Below are 23,516 nucleotides of genomic sequence, written 5' to 3'. Positions count from 1 at the left end.
TAGAAATCTTTGTGAATTTTGTCTCTTCTTCACAATGTGCTGGACAGCAGACGGTCAAGAGCCAGCCTTGAACTATGAAAGACAAATTGAGAGTGGATCTGGTGGCGCTCATTACACGGTGACAGAAGGCAGTGAAGAGTTTGGAATAGGAAACCATCTGGTCTGGGCTGGCCTCTATTTTACAGTCCAGCACTAAAAGCAGAGCTCTGCTGCCACACGTTTCATGGCATCGGGCAGTCTGATACCCAGGGCCCAATTCTCTGTTGTTAACAAATAGGCATCACTCCTTCTTGAGGCCGGCTGGCCTATTTCTCCTGGACACTGTCTCTCTGTCTCCATCGCATCTGTACCTCCTGTCTCATTTGATCAGCAGTCTAACTTGCTGCTAACCTTTCTGTAAATCTTTCCCAGGCAGACAGTGTTCTGGAGAGCTTTAATCATCTTTTTCCCAAATAAAAGCAAGGGAGCATAACATTACAAGCGTGACTGATCCTTTTATCATTTCATGTTATAGGGCTACAGAGGATCCGACTGAAAAGTTAATCCGGTTTTGAAACAGGATAGGCTTTTTTTTTAAACTCTTTACAAACAGCAGCTGCAAACAGTAAAGTATCAATGATTATATCATGCCACTGAACAGTATGCTTATGAAAACACGGGGTAGCTATGGATTTCAAAGCCTTTGTCATATTGTGTGGATCTTTTTGTGCTCTGTGCTTTTTGTAGCGGGAGATGCATGTGCATGTATAAGCACATTGTATGGGTGTAGGTGGTAAAAAATGCTAAGAAAAAAACAAACATATGGTACTGAACAAAACCAGGTACTTTGTGGATGCTTACCGGTTTTTATTTTCAAGCTCAGCAATCAGCTGCCTTTGTTGCTTGTTTGCATCAATGGTGAAGGAGATATCTGATGCCCCTCTCTGCTGACTCTGCTGCTGTTGTAAAACAGAGAAGGCTGCATTGAAAGAGGAATAGCCAGCATGCACCTATGAGTTCAACATAGATCTGTTCTGTGAAATCTGCTTACAGAAAATGCAGTACCAGGCTTGCCTACACTAAAAAAAGAGCATCTGTGTTTTGCTCATGTTGGTATGTCTCCATTGCTAGTAAAAGCAGAGTAAGTGCTAGAGTAAATAAGACTCAGTGTTTACGATCCTGTCATTCATTGCTTTTTCAAGGAGTTTCCTCTGAACCAGTCATAAAAGGCAATGGCACTGCTGCAGGCAGTTACTGTAATATGGTTTCTGATTTTGATGCTACAGACAAGAGAAATGCACTGAAGCAAAAATCAGTGTCTGCCTCCAAAAAGAAGGGGATGTGTTTCCAGTGCAGTGATGTTTCACCCTTGAAACTGTGACTTTACATTCAGTTTGAAAGCTGTAGTCAGTTTTCAGTCCGGCTGTGTGGCCCATTTGGCCAACTTTTCCTATACACTCTGATGATACTTCAGAAAACCTCTTTCCCCAGTCCTTCAGGTACAGCAAAACCTTTTTCCCCCCAATAAAATGAGGTGAGAAGTAAACAATTTCTTACCAGACTAGGCAGTGCTCACTAAAGATTCATTGGACTATGCTCTCCTTTTGCATGTTCAGCAACAATAACCAGTTACTGTTTCTCACTCCTGTATTTCAGTATTGTATCAATGACAACACAGAACAAGACATTTAAGTTTCACAGCTACCAAAGATATCCATTTATTTCTAACTCCAACCTGAAAGAATCTCAGACAGTTAAAATACTCTGCTGAGTTACTGCTGTGATATGAGTGTTCCTCACAGTAGAAAGCCCTGTGAAGTGTAACCCTGGAGCCCTATTTTATGTGATGCCACACATTTCTTTCTCCAGGAGGTGGACCCTCAAAAAGGATGAAGATACATCTCAACAGCCTAACAAATCTGACAAAGGTTAGGATTGTCTGTGGGGAAAGGACAGTATGCTTTGCCTGGAACCACATACTATTTTTGCTGCTATGGATTCACTTTCCTATTAACACTTCAGCCACAGGGAAGCAGAACGGTGCATAAAGGCGAAATGATACATGCTGGTGGATGTCATGGCTGGTACAGGAGGAATCAGGATCTTTCCTGAATGCCCACTGCTATTAATAGATTTTGTTCCTTAAAAAACAGAATGACCATCAGTAAAGCTTTAAAAATTTCCACTGTGCTCCTATTGTAGTGCCACTCTTGCGCTCGGAAAAAATTTCTGTATACAGAAACCTTTCCTTTTCCTTCTGTCTCTTTTGTTCAAAGAGCACAGATGAATGGCAAGGAGAAATTCAGCATTTTCCTTCAAACCAGCTCTATTTATGTTGTTTCCTAAGTTTTCCCCCATATTGAGGATACATGCTGTACACAACTGATTTCAACCAGTTTTTACCCAAAGACATTATTAATGAGAAATCTTGTTCCCTGTCCTTCAGAAACAGCACCATCACCTACAGATTGCCTTAAACTTGAAACACCTCTGAAAAGGACTGATTTGGGCTTGGCTGACAGAGTAGGAGCACCCTTCTCTTCCCACGTAGCTGCAGTTAGTCTGAAATCTTCCATGACAGATAGCTGCACGGGGCAGCACATTCGTCTTCTCTTGGTGTGAGTGTTAATCAGTGTCTTCACATGAACTGTGGTGCCCAATTTCACCTTTCAGTTGACCCTGCAGTGTAAATCTCTGTGTGAAAATGTTTCTGGGCACTCTGTACCAGCTGCTTTTCACTTAATCATCATTTACGGTCCCTTGTTCTACCAAATAGGCTGAGATGGAAAAAAAGTAACTAGGCCGACCTTATGTGTACCATTTAAGATTTTATATACTTTGATTAGGTTCCTGCTTCATTGTCTCTTGTTCCTAAATGCAGTTAGTGAGGTTTTAGCCTGTCATCACCTTCTATCTTGGGATACATAGAGCAGAATAACCATTGCTCTGAAATGAAAATGAGAGCCAGGGCTAATGTAGGGGGTCATTACAGTCATCCCGCTGAAGAACATTCTTTAAAATCCTTAGTACTTAGGGCCCTAGCGGCTGTGATATTTGAACTAGAAAGTAAAATGGATTCGCCACCCATTTTTCCACTGCAGTAAATCATTAACCTTTAACCAAACTGGTCCAGACAGTATTTTCTAGTCTTTCCTCAGTTCAAGATGTCAGATTCCTTTTGATGTAATTATTTAAATACCATTGCATTAGTATATAGATTATATGCATTAGTATGTGGATTCTTTGGTTTAAATGGACTGCATAAAAGTGTTATTAGTAAAGCATAACAGCCTCTGATGAAAAGGATAGGGAAAAATAATCCATTAATCATTAGACTGTCAGATGCAATTTTCCTGATCTTGCTAAGCCCTTAGAACATGACAGAAGGAAAGTACCTTCCTTTAATTATAACACTTACTGATGAAGAAGTTTCTGCTGCCAGCCTTGCTGCATACCTGGCGATCAGCTTATGTTCTTCATCCAGGCGACTTGTGCTGTCAAGCACGCTGCTCGGGCGTGGGGGGAAAGGAGGAAAGACATGTTTATACATGGTAAAAATGACCATTGCTCTCTCACACCATCATCTCACAGCCCCTTGTTACAGAACTTGGAAGCAAAATGTCACCAAATTAAACAACGGGAGACTTTATTTGAGCAAAGGGGAGAAGGGGGAGGGTAACTTGCCTGGGAGGATCAGCTCTAGGGGCCACACCGCACCTTCCCTTAGGGGTTAACAGCAGCAGTCTGCAAACCCCAGCCAAGGTTGTGCAAGATGTAACTTGCAGACTGCTCCGCCCAAAAACAGGTGGGAGGTGGTTAGGACCACCAGTCGGCATTTATTTTACATGTCAGGTTTGTCATATCTCCTGGAAGAGAGATTACTTTTTGGACAGTGTTTGTTGAGAAAAATTTTAGAAATTTTGTCAGATTTGCAACAGAAAACAGTATTTAGGACAGTTTTGCAGGGCACTTATCAAGGCCTCGTGGACTACTGTTTGGAACCACTGATCCAGGAATTTATAATCAAACTTTTTCTCTTATTATTGGTTTCATGATATTTGGGAGTAAGACTTCAGAGAATTGCATGACTGAACAAAAAGTGTAAAAACTAAACAGCAAATATCTGAATTCCTTTAAAATATTGCAACTTATATATCACCACTGATCCCAGACTTGGACTCACTCCAACTTGGAGACAACTCCTGCTGGCAGGATTCAGGAGTCTACTAGCACCAACTATGATGGACTTCGGTCACATATGTAGAATCTCCAATGGAGATTGGAGATTGCCAATCAAATCTCCTGTTCAGAAAGTGTAAGAAACTAAAGAGCAAATATACTGGATTCCTTTAAAATACTGCACCTTATTATTTTTTTCTACCCCTAAAAATATAAAATGCAAATATTTCTTTCAGGTAAATGCCTTTCCAGCTGTCCTTATTTTAAATGGAGGCTATTATTTAGTCAGATGAGCAGGAAAAAGGTAATATAGTGAGAACCTTTACTATTTCTAAACATTTATAAGTTTGCAGAGAACCATCAAAACAACTGAACTGATAAAAACAGAAATCTGAAGAGGACTGAGTTGACCCTGGATAATCCTGGGCTTTAGAATCCTATACTTCAGTAATTCTAGCATACACAAGAGAAAAAAAATGAAGCCCTAAGAAGAGGAGAGAAGAACACTTTGCTGTGCAGAGTACAAGACAGTCTGAAGACTGTCCCAGACAGAGGTAAGTCTGACCTCTTCTTATCCCTTTGCAACTGTATGATGTTTTTTTGGCTGAAGGGAGACAGGCACACACCTCCCTGCCCATGGGCTCTTCAGGGTATGCAACTGGTTGCTGGCGAAATGAGCTTTATATTTCAAAAAAGTGTGCAAAACAAGAATTGCTCTGGGCATGGGATTTTATTCTGATTTTTGCCAGAAATTGTATCTTGAACTTGAAAAGCCTTCCAGAGGAAACTTGTGCAAAAAGCTCTGCTTTTGAAGAACTGACATCTTTAAAAGGAAAAGGAAATGCTTCTCCAAAATTTCTCAGTGAGTTCCTGTCCCTGTGTACCTCAAGGAACTACCATGGGTATCTTTTGGTTAGCTTGATTAAATCCACTGGGATTTAAATGTTATGTTTGAAAAATGGGTAGTGGTTAATACTCACTGATCATTAAACTAAAGTTGGTTGTCATGTGGATTAGTTAGGGCTTATTGATGTAAAAGAAAAGAGACAAACATCATCTTTTTCTCATTCTGACAATAACCTGTGAGACCACAAACATGAAGTTTAGAAAAACAGTAAAGCTCTGAAAAGTGAGACACAGAGAGGTTCCGTGTAAGCAAAGCTTGTGCTGCAGACTGCATGCAAGACTTCTGGAGGTAGATGGACACTAACTTTTTGGTTTTCATTTTTTTCTTACATATATAGATTAATTTTATGCTTACTCAGATTCTTGTGGGATAACCTATCTACATTCTGAAAGGACACAAGATAAAGGTATTTTTCTAAATTTATACAGTTCTGCTTGTTACATACTCATGCTTACTGAACTGATATGTCATGCAGAGAAAGAAAGGGGCAAGTAAGTCTTGCAGACACATAAAATTATGTAAACCAGGTAATACAGGTTACTTTCATGACAGTTAATTAAATTTGTAATTTTATCATAATTACTAAAACACTGCATCCTAACAGATGGTTGTAAAACCAGCAAGCGTTCAGCATCAATTCTCCTTTTTACAGCTATGTGCAGCCATATTATCCATCCTGGAAAAATGGAATATGGTTCCACTTGTTGGCATAACACAATCTACACCATAGTTCTGAGATGTGAGCTAAACCCCAAGACAATGGCTTTACTGAATGAACCAAGCCACTGTAGCTTTTTGATTCTTACTTGTATTTAACGCACTTGATATGTATTTATGCATAGGTGGATGACATAAAATAGATGTAGCAGTGCATCAAATTTGGTCTATGAATGCCACAAATCACTAGCTCCAAAGCTCTATAAATTAAATTTCAAGGCCGGAGATAAACTTAGTTCCAGAATAAACCTATTCTTTGTGACCATCAAGCACAGAGGTATGCACAGCAGCATTAGCCTCGAATGTCTCAGAGTTCTAATTTGCCATAATTCACTTCCGGTTTACTTCAGCAACTTCATGGACAATCATAGAGTGAAACAGTATGACAATCATACACACAAGCTTTAAATATTATGAATATGTGAGCAGAATTTGGGACCCTCAAGAGAATGATTCAGGCAGCCCTTTGAAAGAAACTAAACATTTTGCATTCAAATATCATACTGCTTCTTCTTTTCTAAAACCATTAAACAACACTTTGAACACTGCTTCTCCATTAGTGACCATTTCTTTAAAGACCTTATAATTATTAGTAATAATTGGTCTGGCATCTATCACCACACAGACGTAGAATTGAACACCCAATATTATCACCTGTATGTAGGACTTCTGTGGCCTCACCTGTATATAGGACTTCTGTGGCCTGAGGGAGTTCCATAAAAAAGAGATCTCAAAGGAGGAAAAATAGGATAGCCAGTGAGCAAAGGAGTGACACTGGAGGATCTTTGCTATTTCTCAGCCTTTAGATGTGTCAAACCAGCCTGTTCTGCAGTAGGCACCCTGCAATAGCTGATATGGATGTTCCCTGCTGTCTTAAAACTATGCCACCACTGGTTAGGAAAGTTTCTTGTGAAATTTTTGCAATAGAGATATCAAAGTGGTCTTCATGATGTGCTCTTATTCTACAAACCTTTGCTTAAATAAATAAACAGATAATACAGACAAATTAAAGGGTAGGTTTCTAAGCCCCAGGGCTGTAAAAACAATAAAAACACACCAAATGTATTCTGAGGAGTGTTTAACCATGACACTTTAAAATTTGGCCTGGTTTTAAGGCACTTTAAACTGAGACACATCATCTGAGCTCACTGCTATTGTTAATTTGCTATTTACTTTAGAATCACCAAGACCTTACCACCAAAATGTGAATAACATTCAGCTATGGGGGTATAATCATAAAAACTAACTCAATTCAAGGGAGCCAAATGTCTATAGATTTCCTCTGCAGCAGTTGGTCTCTGAATGTTTTTCCTCTTTCAAGGGAAGATTAGATGAACCTTCCTAGCTACAGTTAGTTGTTGTGCACACTCCCTTAATAAACATTTTAAAAAATTCCGTGGAGTAGCATGCCACTTTTATAGTACAGAAATAGGACCCACCACAGAACTACACAGTATAACATAAAAAAACCAGAAAATAGCTTTCTGTGGAACCAAAATAACCTCCTACTTTTAATATATTTGATCTTATTTTCTTCTGCACCTGAAAAGAAAAAGACTGAAACATGTGGAATTAATATTCAAAACTAGGCAAAGTCTCTAACTTTCAAAAGTGAAAATTATCTGCAATTAAAAGTTCTTTTTTAGAATCAGACACTAAAGATGAACTAAAGTAAATATCGAATATTGGTTTTACATATTAAATCAGACTTTACAATTAAACTATTTAAAACATCTGGCTAAGGCATACGTTTTCTACCCATACAGTTACTATAAATAATGAATTAATTATTTTTCTTGTTTCTTAATTTGCTCTGGAGTACTGGCTTCTAAAAAACCCTTAAGTAGCTTATTAGCCTGTGGTGGATGGAAAGGAAAACTTGTACTTCTAATTACAGTATCAAATAACTGCAGATAAAAACAAAAATAAGTTAAAATTAATTAAATTAATTTTACCCCTCCCCAAAAAAAATTAAAATATAAATACCAGCTGCACTTAAAATGGAAAAAAAGTTATTCTAGGCTATATTGCACTGATCATTAGCTACTACAAATTAGCTTGACTCAGTATTTAAAAAATCCAAAGCTCATTTTGTTTTAAAGTGTTACTATATAGTTCTTAGGGTAATTTTATGTATTACGCTCACAAAGTATTTCTGTAGGTTTTTCTTGCAAAAGTCCAGCTACAATCATTCCTCTTTTCATCTTTGGCTGCCAGAAGCACTTGAAAACATATAATGGCACGTCTGGGCATGTACAAGTGGTATTTTGCAGACAGATTCAACAACAGAGCTGGCCAGCTGCAGCCTCCCCTACATCATAAGCTACCTGTTTATGTTTAAGTACAGGCTTTACTCAGGTTACCAAATCTTCTTAAGATGCAGGGTGAAATAAGTTGAACTCAGCACCATCCTAACACAATTGTGTGGGTTTTGAGCAAACTGCATCTAGCTACTTCGGGGCATGGACAGGAGGAGTTCAGCTTTGCCTTGAGACTATGAGAGATGCAGCAGCTGAGCCTCCTGCAGAGGCCTCACCTACCTGTCCTGGAAACTGGCTTCACACAGGAACCTCAGAATGGCAAGACTTTGTTCTTGTCTTTACCAAAATGTAACCATTCCATTTCTCTACCAGCAGTCTCTACCAACAAAGCAGTAAATGGCAATGCACCCTGGTCTGACATGACTAAGACTGCTGTTCCTCTCAGTTATGTTTCTGTAAAAATCTAATTACACAAATAACTGAGATTGTTTCTCATCAGGATGATATGACTGCAGTGATTTAATGTCAGTAATCAGATGTTATGTACTATGCTTTACATCAGGTTTTTAAATTATTAAGTCCATTATCAGTCACTCTCCATTCATTCCTCAAAAACAACACGTTAGATGTTATGGCAGATGATTTTTATGTACATATTTGGGTACAAATTTACTATGACTTGTTGAGGTTGGCTCAAAACCATGAGGGAACAGGTCAGAATATATAGAATAAAATTTAGAGGATGAAAATGGTAAATATAAGGCTAGGCACCCACAAAGAGATCTGGTGAGGAACTGGTGGACCTCTCTGAAGCTAAATAAATCACAGACATGGCATCCAAAATGCCATGCCTCACAAACCAGCCTACCACAAAGAATTACCCTAAACCATATCCATTCTTTGCTCACCTCTTGAACCACCATATCAAATAAGTCACTTGTGGTAGGCAGGGCCAGATTTTCTTCTCCTCATCAAACTAGACCGAGTGGTAGTGTACTCCTGTCCTCGATCACAGATGGGCAAGGACTGCTCTACACACATGCCCCCAACAACTTGCTTTCACAGTCACAGTGTAAATACTCCTCCAGAAGCCTGCTTTCTGGAAGTGCTTCTTCAGGAATGAAATTCCCCTTCAAAATGCTTTTGTTTTGAGCAAATGGTTTTCATTTTCCTCACTAAAAACTAGTGCTTTTTTCCCCCCACTGGCACATTCCAGTGGGCTACAGAGTAGAGAAGCAGATCCAGAACAACGGAGAGAGACTCTTTGTTCCACTGGGCACGACAAATTACTCCCATTTTCAACAGGAGCTACACAAAGAAGTGAATTTTGTAAGACTGCAGAGAACCATTGCATTCACTTTTCCAAATAAAGTTGTTTGTTGCTTTCTACACACTAGAGTAAATGAAGACTTTCACCTAACCTGGGAAATATTCTGCAATAGCAGTACTGGAAACTGAACTGAGCAAAATAAACCTCCTGAGCATAGTTTTGCCAGAAACACTGTACTGTTTTCTGCTCAGCACTGCATTTTCCAGGGTCATATACCACACTGCTCACCACCTTGCTGCTACAGGGCTGCAAAGTCTAGAGTTCTGCTGCACTTGGAGAAGGGAGCCAGCGTTTCCCCTTCCTGGTGTGGCCCGCTGCAATGCCACTATCTCAAATACCGGGATAGCCGGTGTGTTTAGTAGAGGATGCTCCACAATCACTCCAGCAGAAACAATGAACTATGTTCAAGACACCCTTGAGTCTGAATGCAATAAGGGAAAAGTTATATACAAGACTCAAATAATGCAGACATCAGGCAGATTTAAAGACAATGCCTGACATATGTAAAAATAAAAATGAACTTCTTTCACTAGGTTAACAAGCAAATTATTATCATCATCATCATCTTCTTTACTTATGTACTATTACCATTTTTTACTTTCAAGGAAGGTGAAGCTACAAATTATGTATCACCTCAAAAATGAATACCTTGAAAATATGGACTTATTAATCATTGCTGTGTGAAGATTTCTGTACCCCCACTGAGCCCTGCACTGCCTAGAGCACAAGTTCCCAAATAAATCTGCATTGCCATTCTCAACTAAGCAATTATTTGCAATACTTAGCAACTTGCTAACATCACTAAAGAGAAATAGCAGTGACTGCCAGAATCCACCAACTTTGGGAGGACATACCCTGTGTTCATACGCATTCCCTTTAAGGCTAGTGCTCATGAAGAGCTGCTTCAGCTCATAGCCAGGAGGGAACAGAGAGAGCGTTTGGCCGACCAACATCCCTTTCCTGGGTCCCCCAAAGGTGCCAAACCTGCACTAACCGTGCGGGGCTGCTCTGTAGCATGTTGACATACAACCCGATGAGCACATGTTCATCAGCCAGCCTGTCTGCAACATCGAGGCTGTACTGTAACCTGGAACAGGGCCGCGGGAGAGAGGGTGTGATCCGGACAGACGGAGAGATAAACAGAGAAAGCAGGAGCAAGTGAGATTGTGAAATGGGAACTTAGGAACGAACACCTAAGTGTTTTTAGAGAAGAAAAAAAACACCCAAAAAACAACACACCACATGCAGAAATGAATTATTTTGTTATTATTGTAATTTATGTATTTAGTGACATAGGATGGTAACATTTGATGACAGAGCCAGCCTCAAAAATCAGTGAGATGCCAGATTGGGCCAGGGACTGGAGCTGTACAGTACTATTTATTGTAAACTACAGCAAATTGTGAGGTCAGCATTATTTATTTTAATATACTATGTATTACATATAAACATTATACCCATATGTAACATACGTAATTGACATACTGAATTCACAAGCTAGATTTGCTTGGAAGTGTCTCATCAAGATCTCACACATCCAGGTGTACATAAATATATTTAAACATGCTCTGCTTAGCTCACTGGATTAATTGGTTATCACAATTTTTTCAGGAAAGTTGTTTATAGAACACATTAAAAATGGGAGGGATAGGGGAAAAGGTTTTGGTTTAGCTTTGTTAGTGCAAGCTACAAACATACTCTCTCTTTAACTTACCCTTTGCCTTTCAAGAAAGCTGGAGCAGCCCTAGCCAGCAGTTTGCTCTGCTCTACTTCAGTATTCTTGGAAGGAGAGCTAGTTAATAAGACAGGAAAACTAAGAAGAGGGTCAACAGTGATGTCTGAAATTCATTACAGAACAGAGTTTGGAGAAACTCATTCAAGTGCCCTGGACTGAATAAAAAAATCAATAGAAGCTTTAAAGAATTTCAGAAAACTTTAGGAAACGCAAAATCACCAATTACAAATTTTCCCTCCTGCTCTCCAAAAGCTATAAAGCCCTCACTATCAAAAAGACAAACAAAATGTCCTTTTCTCACAAATGGAGAGATGAAGACTTGTGTAGTTTCTAGATGGAGTTCAAGAAAAACACCATCTCAAATGCCACTTTCAAGCTGGGAAAGCTTCACCATAACAGTTGAATTGCTTTTCTCCACATTTACCATAAGATAGTTTGAATAATATATGGAAGTGCATTTATTTAGATGCAGTGATGGGATACAGCAGTTTAATTTTCAGAAGTACTCTTCTTCTGTTGATTTAAAATAATATATATTTTATAAAACACGTATTTTTTCCTAATTATAATATTTAATGAATTGCAGTAACTGCATCTTTCCCAATGCTTAAATATCCACATTAATAAGATAAAACTGGCTAAAAATGGGAGAGATTGAAATGTTAATTTGTCTTATCTTTCATGCTGCAGCATTTTTTGTTTGAAAAGCAACAAAGCAAAACAAAATTATATTTTACTTTCTTCTTTTTAAAAATTATTCACCTTTATTTTTTGGTTTGGCACCTCATGGGTGCATGAGCATGCTCATGCACCTGTGCATCCAGGAGTGTGAGTCTGCGTGTGTATAGACCACAGATGATGTTGCACAAATGTGATGCATGATAAATCTGAGCAGATGTGTCTCTAATGTTCTGAAGATCAAAACCTTTAATATTAGGACAAAGAATGAATTCAGTGAGATGAGATGTATGCCATTCCCTTCCTTTTAGGAAGGCAAGGTTGGCAGTGGGGGTTTGAAAAGGATGGGACCAAAGCGTGTCCTAAGAACTCGAGCCTATTGATTTATAATAAATCTGGAAGATACCTGAATGAAGCGCTGTACTGCACAGCAAGGAAAAATGGTTGCTTCACATTTCTCTGCCCATCAGCATGCTACTTATGTGTGTTGTGCTTCCACTGAGGCAATATTCATGCAGATAAACATGCTCCATGCCATCTAGAGGCATATGTTTTCCACACGTTTTCTTCCCAGTTAGAGAAGGAAAATGCATTCCAGGCGTGGGCCATTTCAGCCAAAAATGCACCTTTTGGTTGTTAAAATATAGATAAATATGTTGCCACAATGGGAGACCAAAGACTCTAGAGCAGATTTTGTGTCTTGCTCTCTAACAGTGTGGTGTGATGCCCCCTCTAAGTTCTCCTCTCCTGTGCTCCAGAAACAGAAGTTAGGGTAGAGAGACAGGCAAGCAAACATTACTCATTGAGCAAGTGATACTATGTCCATCAATGTCCTTTTCTTTCTTAGCTGATTAAGCAAACTTGTATCTTCCAACCTCTTCTCACAAATTACGTTTTCTATGCTTTCCTGATGTTTGGGTGTCTCTTCTATCATGCTGGTTAGCATATCTGTCCCGTGCTTTTGCCCTACACTGGGTGCAAACCTCCAGGCAGACGTCTCCTCCTCCAGGGAATGAGTTTTAATGGCTTTTCACATGATGTTCCAGGGTCTAATGCAATCTAACAATCGTATTGCTGACTTCAATTAGTTTGTGGTTCACTGCAACTGCTAAGTCCTCTGTTAAAATACTTCTGTCCATCCAATTATGCTCCATCTTTTATTTGATTATTTGCTTCCTTGCTACAGCACTTGTAATTTATAATTACTGAATTTCCTCTAATTGGTTTTAGATCATTTGGAAATCAATTACTACCATTGCAACTGAGCTCATTTTTTTCATTTAGAAACTGCTCTCCAAGTGCTTCTTCCCAGAACTATTTCAACCTTTGTACCATCTACAAATTGCATACACTCACTCTAATACTCCCATTAGGTCACTACATGAAATAGTTCATAATGTCTGATTTAGGATAGCCTTCAAGAATCCCAGCTGGTATGTCCTCCTAGAATGACAGCAAACTTCTGAAAATATGATTACTGATTTTCAGTGTTAGTCTTATACTAATTTCCCCATGTCCATATTTTCTTTGGGTACTTCAATGTCATCTGGAACTATGTCAAAAGTTCTCTTAAGGTCAACCTGTATCATTGCTGCTGTTTCTTTTTTATCCACTGAACCAGTTATTCTGTCAATGAAATTAGTTAGGTTTGACAGAAATTTGTTCTTGACAGATCCATGGTGGTTGTTTCTCATTGGTTTATTATCCTCTGGGTGCTTATCAATTATTTCATAATTTCAGCATCTTTGGCTACCAGGATTAGGCTGTCTCTTGTATGATCCCTTAAACTTTCCCTGTTTCCACCTTCAACCCTCCTTCACAGAGAAGAGCTGACATTTGTCCCTCTTGTTTTTCCACATCTTCCTACATCCTCCACATATTCTCAAAATACAATTAATACTTCAGAGATTGTTTTGGCCACAGCGAGTTTCCAATTGGAACATATATTTTAAAGATATATTCCTGCTAAATTGGAACATTTTGTAAGATGCCAAAATATGTTTCTCCATCAAAATTAAGAGACAAAACTTCCAAGAACGAGAACATGTCTGTAAAGATGTAGGGCTAATAATACTGGTGTAAATATTACAGCCTCATTAGTCTACTAAACAATGAAACATAAACCTTTCCTTTAGCCAGGTAAAATATTGCCTATGAAATAAGGAGCCTCATCTTTTTCTAAAAACAACATGCAAAGGTAACATGCAGTTCATGTCTACCACACTCCTCAGAGACAGAAACATGGAGAACAGCAGCAATCAGTATGTTTTGCTCCAGAGACAGTTGTTGTCCAGAAATTTAGCCTTAATCTCTTGCTATTTCCATTTCCTTTAGTTTTTACATGGAGTTCCAAAAAGGCACTAGCCATTCTGATTCAGCATTAAATAAGACTCAATTTCTCCTTGGCTAGGGGTATCAGAGTGCATTCTTTCTATCTACCATAGAATTGGCAAGTCATTTCAAGTTCAGCAGAATGTGCTGCATCACGCCATTTACTTCAGTTTATTACTCCTTTAGAAGAACTAAATGTATTGTCTGTGAAGGGGAAGCTGAGAAAAATGCAAGAAAAATCATTCTGTTTCATCTTATCCCACCTAAGATCAATAATTCAATGGCTTAAAGGAAACATTTATTAAGAAAGAGCAGGAGATTGTACCCATTACTATGGCAGCTATACACTTTAGGGCGGCACTGACAGACTGCAGCTGGGGAACAAAAGTATTCAAATAAGGAAGAAAGCATTAATTCAGAATATAGGGTTATTCCTCTTGACTGGACAAAACTTTCTATAATGCTCAGTTTGCTTGTTTTTGACATAATATATCCAATTCATTGGGTTTGCAAGGGCATTACCTACTCTGCAGGAACATTCCCTTGTTCTGCTGCCCTCTAGGCAATCGGAAATCAGAAAAATAAATGACAGAAAACCCCCTGATTATTAGCTACAGTAACAATTACAGGCCTTGTGGTTTTAATCATGTTAGCTGTCATCACAGCAAATGACCATGATTTGGTATTTGGGAGAAGATTACAGACTTTTTTTGTTTCTTCTTTTCTAACATAAGTGCTCTAAAGTTGTTCTTGAGCTGTACAGAGCATACTGTTGATACCAACTTCCACACTGTATATATTTAGAAGAAAGTGCTTGTAATTGTTAAGCCAACCTCCTCATTAAAACTCTCTTACAGACTTGGTGGCTCAAACTAAGCAAATAAGCACAGAAATTTAAAGTGGACTTTGATTCTAAAGTGTCTTGAAGGAACTAAGAAGCATTTTATGGAAAGCCTGAATCCAACTTCCTTTGAACTTTGGAATAATTTTTACCCCATGAATCCAGAAATTAATATGATATTGTACTGAACTTATGGGATGCTATCTATTTCCAGCAGCAGAATGAACTGGTGTGCTGAATTTAACATTTGCTACTACAGGGAGAAACTGGTAGGAATGGCTATGTTCTTATATGAACATGATATAAATAAAATAAATGAAATAAATACCATGGGTATGGCATGAATGACATTCACTGCAAATTCTCCTTTGAATAAACACTCTAATTACATAAAAACTTTATTTAAAGCTATCTGAAACCTCTGGACTAGATTGCAATGCAAATTAAAGTAACCATAAGTTATCTGCAGTGAAAACACAGCCAGCAGAGCTTTTAACATTGATTACATCCAGCTAGAAATTTTACCCTGAGTTTGTATAATTTTTATTATAATGTGAATGATGGAGTATTTAATATAAAATAAGCACAATTGCAAACAGAGCTGTCAAAGTCTGTTTTTCTGATGTACAAGAGGATGAGCTTCCACTAACGAGGCCTGATTTTCCCAGGGCAATAATAACAGTAAAGCCTAAAAGAATGAATGAAGATACTGTTATTAATCTAACACAGATTGAAGACCTTGGCATTTAGCAGAAAAGTACCTTGGTCTCTACAATTCTTACTGAATTATAGCTAATGCTCATGGATTAATCAAAAAAAAAAAAAGAAAAAAAAGAAAATATATTGCACTCCACAGTAAAAAAACGTAGGGAAACTGTTCTTATCCAACTGCATATTTCTTTTATGCAGAGTGAAATAGGATCTTCCTTTAGGTCACTGAGATGCCAGGGAATACTGGAAAAAGGGTGCAGCAATCAGAGGCATGGGTCCAAATCCAATGCTCACTATGTAAATGGGATGTTTTCATTAGCTTCAGCAAGACTTAGATCTGCCTTTCCTGTAGTCATTTTGAAAAGCAAAGCAAAGTGATCTGGGGAGGGTTATTGGCAAGCAGCAGTAACTGCAGAATAGTAACCACCAGCAGTGAAAGCTGTGGAAGAGGAGGCTGGCTGTGAGACCCGGGGTCATTTTCAGGCTTTTGTGCAAGCCTCTTTCGTTCCTTGGTCAAGAATACAACAGGCAAGTCATACACTGATGATGAAACCATAAAGCTGTAGTTTTTTCAGTTTTCAAAAGCAATGTTTCCAGCTTCCACTAGACACATTAATATTAATCCTACGTGAAAGGGTAAAATGAAAGACTTGTGCTGCGCAGAAGCAAGAGAAGTTGGCAAAGCCCACAGCCAGCAGGAAGTCTATTCAAAAGACTAATTAGAACCACAGAAACCCTCTAGCCCATCCTTAAAGAATATCTTGAGTAGTTTAGCAGAATCACTAATGATTTAGTGCATGAGCTACAGAACTACTGCGATTAGTAGGTTAGTGCTCTCATACTGACCGTGAATTGTTGTGAAGCTGATTTACATACAGCTTTATAAGAGAATGCTCATCAGCCACAGGACTGGCTGCATTTATACCCCCAAGTAACCTGAATGATTCAAACAATGAAACCTTGTTAATAACTCAATAAGTATACACAGAGAACAGGGTGTTCAGAGTGGGTTTGTAACAATAAATGCCATTTATTTAGAAAGAATATTGACTTGACTATTTGTAGGGTGCTTTTTCTTTCCAATAAAAACATGCAAATTAAATTTATAAGAGGTGAAAATAAAAATGCTGAGCATAAGCTGTCAAATACCTAAAATCCTGCTAGGTCAATGAAACAAAAGTTACAAAACTTTTAATATACAAGCAACGTAATTATTTTACATATCAGGGTACAGCTAAGCTAACTCTAAAAGAGCTAGAATGACTGTTGCACCATGGAAACTCTTAACTGTATAAGGATACCACACTATCCACCTATATGGAAGTCTGGGTACCTACGATTGAGGGGGTTGGTTATTATCTCCTGCCTTCAGGGGATTCTCATCAAGAAGTTTTTCCTAGCAGAAAAGGAATTCTAATAGCTCAGGAAACATGTACCTCTAATCCTGATAGTAAAAGCCAGTCATTTACTGAAGACAAAAGTAAAATAATTAGATATTTTTTACATGTAGAAAAGAACAAGCAGCACAGTAGAAAGTGCTATGATTATTACTGCAGATAACTGCAGGTTGAACAAGCACAGAGACTTCTTGGGGATAAACAGAAGCAATGACTACAATCTTAAAGAGCACTGCTCTTAATGACCTCTCCTGGAAAGGCCACAAATACATTATCCTGCCTTGCACATAAAACCCCATATATGACAACAACAGAAATTACTTTGCATTTGCAGTCTCACTGTACAGGCAGTAGATCCTGGCCTTGGAGGCTGCTTTGGGACTGGCTTTCAAAAAGGATCTCAGTCACACCCAGCAGCTACTTGCATTAAGTTAACATTGAGAGTTTACAGGTCCTGGTAAAAAAATTTGTAAATTGAAGTAGTAGTAAACCATCTTTACTTTGACTTTGCAGTGTACATTGCAGGTTTGGTTTTGGTCTTGATGTTACAATATGCAGCTATGCATACCCAGGGATTGTGTTTAGTCATTTGGGAATGCTGAAGCACTGACACATATAGCAGGAATCGAGCAATAAAATGCAAATAATTAGACATATTGCTCATCTTCCCCAATGCAGCAGGAAGTTATTTTTCTGCCACCTTCTGCATTGGTAGGCTTACATATGGGTCAGACAGCTAGCAAACGCTACATACATATTTTGGCTGTATGAGCCAAAATACTGAGTCAAAATGTACACAGACAGCTGCAATCACCTACTCTTTGGGATTAATGTTTCTGATGATTCTTCCCTGATTTGTTTACTGAAGGGTTGGTCTCCATATTCCAAGACTACTCCTTCTCTCTTGTAGCCTCTAATGAATATCAGAATGGTTTAACAGGAGTAAGGATGTCTTGCTATAACTTGTAAGTATGAACACATTTTCTCCTTGTTCATACCCTATCTTGCAGTATGATGCAGGCATTCCCAGTAGGCAATGGCATGTCCCAGCTCCTATTCCCATAGTGTTGCTACAAAATGGCTTCTTACTAATAGCCTGTTTTCAGTCCTTATGGCAGGATGTCTAGGTTGCATGTGAGCACATTTTAGTGCATCATAATGGTTCAAATGAGAGCTAAAATTCAATGCTCTGTGGTGAGGAGCTTGGGATGCCTTAACTCCAGTTCTCCATCCAAATGTCTGGGTATCAGTCCAAAATAACCAGGGCATTTCTCTGCTCATATCTCTTAATTTTACTTTGTGAGTGGTTTTTTGGTTTTGTTTTGTTTTTCCTGTGAGGGAATTGAAAATCAAAACCTCCACCACTATAAAATAATTGTTTAACATAAATAAGGATAAGAACTCACCTTCTGTTTGCAAAGGGACTTCCCGAGGGAACAGAATGGGAGAAGAGTGTGTCGTTCATGCTGGTTACAGGTCGGGGAGGCCTAGAAGGTAAAATATTCAGTTGCATTAATTTTGCACCAAAAACCCCCTCCATCAGCAACAGTATTAATGGAGAACAGAATGAGCTTCTTGTTTAAAGTAACATTACTACTGGCATCTTCTGCTTTATGTAGCAATAGTTCCAAATTATAGATGCTATGTTTTTAAGCAGAAGTTAATAAAAACACACTGATACTTAGGCCTGGAGGGAAATAATGCTTTTATGCTTTCGTGTGTTCTGAGGTGAGTTTTAACCAACTTGCTTGACTTTTTTCCCCCTGTCTTGGCAGAATAACCACTACGCCACTGTTCCTTTCCAAAGACAGGGTGCAGTCACTGCTTTCCACCAGCCAGGATGAGCACTGGTGGTCAGTTTACTGTGGTAGCATGGAGGTCTGCAGGGGGTAAGTGCCAATAAATGACACATCTTCTCATGAGGCTATCCCTGGTGCTAAGCTCCATGCTACCACATCCACCTGGTGGCCACAGTATACCCACAGCACTCAGTGTCCCATAAAATACATGTAGAACTAAACTGATCCAACAGCTAAGCTTTTTAGCTGGTATATCAAACCCCAAGCCAAAATGTAGAATAAGTATCTAGTTTAAGAGGACCCATTAATAATGATGGTTTTATTATTACATTCTTTATTTCCCGATTTTATAAAATGAAATGAGAAGGAATATTTCCTCTGCTTTCTTTTATTGTCTACTCTTAAAAAATAATCTGTGCATAATTTTTCCTTCTCTATCCATTATGGAGAAAGTTCCCCTTCCAAACAGACTTCTTATGCAACACTGGGCAAAAGATCTAGATGCTCTGGAGCAACTACAAAATATGTTATTAAAATCACAGGGTTTTCAATCAGATATGAGCAGAACCTGAAGCCACATGTAATTCACACTTCAAATTGCCTAGATTTCAAGTTGGCTAATACCCCCTTTAAGCTCTATGAAAGATCTATCTTACTTTCTGAATTCTGCAGATATGCAAATCAAAATATAGTAGCTATCTGCAAAATATTCACTGAGCTCCAATTGTGCAAGACAACCAATCATCCAAAGCATTTGTAAGAAAGCCAGTACTGCACAGAAGTGAATTATTACTATATATCTTGTTAGAAAACAAGCATAAATATGGTATTTGATGAATCTAAAATAATTTCACAGCATAATAATGCCACATTGATTTTAAAATGTTTAAAACTGTGACTAGAAAGAGTTAGGATTTGCCACGTTATTTATTTATATGAAAGTATAGTTTTAGCCTAACACTGCAGCTGCAGAACCACATGAAAACCTCCAGCTCTGGTCAGTCACAAATTTCAGAAGCAGCCCTTTGTCCTGCATGTACTTATGGAGAAGTGTTTAATATTATTTTTCACGGACTCCATCAGAGCTAGGAAGAGCTCGGTTGAGGCCATGATCAGAGACAATCCCCTGGAAAGCCGATTATAGGATGAATCTTGAAATATAGAGCTTTGGAAGTATACTTTGGGACATTATTAAGAAATTAATTTTATTTAATGGGAAAATAACTGGTATTTTGTTGTCTGAGAATTGTAAACTGGTAATTGATGAAGGTGAAATAGTTCACACCAACTGCATGCGACTACGACATTTTCCCTCTTCCCAATTCAGTTACTGAACAGTGAACACATTCAAAAACTAATTGGGCATAAGCTGGTGTTTCTGAAAGATGGGTCCAACTCTGCAGAGTCGCTGTGGAGTCCTAAATAGCACAGGAGAAGGGAGAAGAGGCTGATTCTCAACACTGCGCCAGAGAGGGAGGCAGGAGGAGTGTTCCCTTGGCAGAGCTTGGACTCTGCCTTGCACCCAGTGCACCTCTGCTGACTGAGTAGGAAGTGGGCATGGGGCACCCATAGACTTCAGCAGATCACCATAAACACAATTCAGGTTAATGCCTTCTCTAAGCTTTAACTCAAAATAGGGGTGGATCAGAAAGTTTCTAACCTCCAAAAGAGCCCTTCCCTTTCAATGTCTCTATTCAAGGACAACTATATATTTGACCCTGGGCTCTGATAAAAGTTAAGGACTAGTAATATTGAGATTATTGCATTTTTTTCCAAGCTCTTTCTCCAATAAGTGTACTAAAGAAGAAAAATACTCACCAAGTATCTCTTTTGCAGCCAGAATAAAATGGAAAAGAGATCATTAATTAAATTGCCAGTTTAATATGTTTATGGTCTAAGTAGTACATTGGACATACTCCATTCTTATGACCCTGATTCTGCAAAAGCATGAGAGCCTCTATACATAAAAGGTCATTAATCTGTTTACATATGCAGAGTTACTTTTGTGTACAAATGTCTAGAAACGCCAAGGCTTTGCTAAGATTTTGTGATTAGCCTTAGTTCGTAAATTCTTATATGAAGAAAAATATATTAAACTAATCTGGGTTTTCCCAAGGCAAGTTTTTCAAGGGCTGATGCCCACTGTCACATTCCTCAGGTTAGGCTTGAATATTAAATGGATGTTCAAACACATGCAGTTGTGTGATGTGGTAAGACAAGAATAGGAGACTTCATGGTAAAGGAAAACTCAGCTACTGGACTATAAATTATTATTTCTAAACTTGTAGAAGTGAGTGATTAAGCTTTCTAATAAAACTGAGCTGATGATAATTAACTTTCCTCAAGGAGATGGAAAACACTTAATACTATTGAAATATGCTATGTAATAAAAGTATGCTATGGCACAACACATATCCACAGTAATAAACCAAATTAAATAAGAGGAATTTTCCAAAGTGCTCCAGGCTCTAGGCTGGTCTAACCTGTTCACACTTATGTCAAAAATAATGCTCTCACAGACTTAAGAAGTCAGGTCAGTGCAGAAAAATACCTTCATGATCCACTGGCCATACCATTTGTCATCTCTGCAGTCTGGAGTTTCTTTTTTTGTTGCTAATCTCATGGACAGAAAGAAAAAATGACCCCTCCATCAGTGGGAGGATTTCTACCATCAGGGTTATGACACCTTGATAACTACAATTACTTCTCTAGACGAGCCCTTAGATGTGTTTCTTGCTTAATTGAAAATTCTGTGGGGCACCAGCAAAAAAAACCAACCCATGCAGTCTTCCTGTGTGGTGCCACTCTAAAGTGGAAGAACGATCAAAAGAAAAGTCTGTATGGGAGCACTTGTCCCCATTTAAGCTAGAAGCTAAGAAAAGGATACTGTTTTGTTGCCAAAATTCTTCCATTTAATGCACATATAAAACCTTTTTTTGCCTGGATTCCTGCCCAGAGCTGTTTCTCTCAACTTCCATTATGTTTAAAAATAAAAATCACATCAGCGAGAAGATATTCTCAATGAGGTTCTGTAGCATATCTCTCCCCTCAGTTAATTTGTGTGAATTATGCCGTAGACCATGCTACCTCCACAACTTACAGGTTTTTCACTCATGCATCATTATAGCCAATATATATTGCCAAGTTATATTACCATCAATCTATGAATAAAGAGAAACTCTGTCATAAAACAAAATAGATGGTGGTTTGTTCTCACATCCAATCACTCTAAATTATGTCCGTATAGTTAGGAATAAGGTAAGGTGTTAATTTCACAGCAGAGATTTGGATCGGTTCCTACTCAATTATGGTACCTTCCCCTTGCCTTGCCTAAATGCATTTAATCAATTCACAGTAGCCCAGTTTTTGCCACCCGTTATCTCACATAACCCCAGGCCTTCCAGGGCTTCCAGCCAACAGGGAACAGAGGCTTCTCTTTCAGTTTCAAGCTCTCTGCCTCTTCCCATTTCCCTTAAGGACAGCCAAAATCTGCCCTGTGAAATTATCACTGACTTGCCAGTGGAGCCAGGCTTTTACACCACGCACAGCAGCGCAGTAGCTCAGCAGATCCAACTCTGGATCATTTCTTCCAAAGAACAACATCCTCTCATTACTCCTCCATAAAGAGGTGCAAGGATTTTAACTGACATTAGAGCATAAGAGGGATTTGGCACTATGTATATGTCAGAGGCAGCACCTTGTCTCTTAAACCAGAGCACTCTCTTACACCTTGAAAAAGTTCTGCTATAACCTCATGAGGGGGTCCATCATCATGATTTATCCTTAAAATGTCAGGCAGGTTAGGTGAACTTTCCAGGTGTTGCACAGCCCACAATGGCTGGTGTGCACTTGCCCTTAAAGATGCCACATACAAATATTCAGTCCGGACAAAAGTAAATATGTATAATAATTACAGACTGGAATAGTTCCAGCAGCCAGTAACATATATATCAGTATGCAAATACAATTATAATAGATGCTGCCTGAAATGCTTCAGTCAGGACACCAGGAAGATGGTTAAGAAAGGTATTTTCTTGAGAAATATACCAGAATAAGAGAAATCTTTTAAAGACAGTATTTTTAGAACAAGTTTTCCAAGTTAATTTCTTTGTACCTTTCTTCCAACCAATGTCTTGATTTTCCTGAATTCTATGGAAAACTTAATAGTGTTTTTTTCTCTCCTGTTCTTTTTTTTCTTTTTAAGGACCCAGTAAATAAGAAAATCTGAGCAACTGCCACTGTAGATGGCAGACGTGCTTTGGAAAAAAAAAAAAAAATCCAAAGTAATAATTTCCCCAGCCGGCACAAATACATTGTCTCTCTGCTTTGATTTTCTTGACTCCTGCAGAAATAAAGTAATGACAGGAACTACTATACCAAAAAATAATTTTGCTTTCTCAAAATATCAAAATGTAAAAATAACAGACTCTTTTCAAGTGACTTGACAAGTTTAAGACTCACTTTTTATGCAGACTCATACAACTCCTCAGACCTGGGTGAAGCCACAGTTCCACCAAAGTCAGTGAGAACTCTGACAGAGGTTTCAACAAAACTGGTCCAATTTCACTTTTCTCTGGTGTCTCATGTCAAGACATACCTGTGATGCACTGAAGTTGAGAGTTTCTAGATGACAAAACTGATGTTCTCAGCA

General features: G+C 38.5%; 1 protein-coding gene across 4 annotated transcripts in view; it reads right to left on the bottom strand.

Annotated features, from left to right (window-relative positions):
- Window positions 1–23,516, bottom strand: part of DTNA (dystrobrevin alpha) — a 182,690-nt gene that overhangs the window by 28,043 nt on the left and 131,131 nt on the right. Inside the window, exons 10-16 of one of the 4 annotated variants that reach the window (XM_027638961.1) lie at window positions 20,684–20,692; window positions 18,473–18,553; window positions 16,516–16,605; window positions 11,088–11,165; window positions 10,368–10,460; window positions 3,398–3,485; window positions 841–938 (exon numbers count right to left, since the gene is read on the bottom strand). In XM_027638961.1, the coding sequence (XP_027494762.1) occupies window positions 841–938; window positions 3,398–3,485; window positions 10,368–10,460; window positions 11,088–11,165; window positions 16,516–16,605; window positions 18,473–18,553; window positions 20,684–20,692 (537 nt within the window). The remainder of the gene's footprint in view (window positions 1–840; window positions 939–3,397; window positions 3,486–10,367; window positions 10,461–11,087; window positions 11,166–16,515; window positions 16,606–18,472; window positions 18,554–20,683; window positions 20,693–23,516) is intronic. The other 3 variants (XM_027638962.1, XM_027638965.1, XM_027638966.1) reach the window with 3 other exon arrangements.

This window comes from Corapipo altera, unplaced genomic scaffold (assembly GCF_003945725.1).
Source record: "Corapipo altera isolate COAL_440 unplaced genomic scaffold, ASM394572v1 49, whole genome shotgun sequence".
Classification (NCBI taxonomy): Eukaryota; Metazoa; Chordata; class Aves; order Passeriformes; family Pipridae; genus Corapipo; species Corapipo altera.
This window is presented reverse-complemented; position numbering and strand designations above follow the sequence as displayed.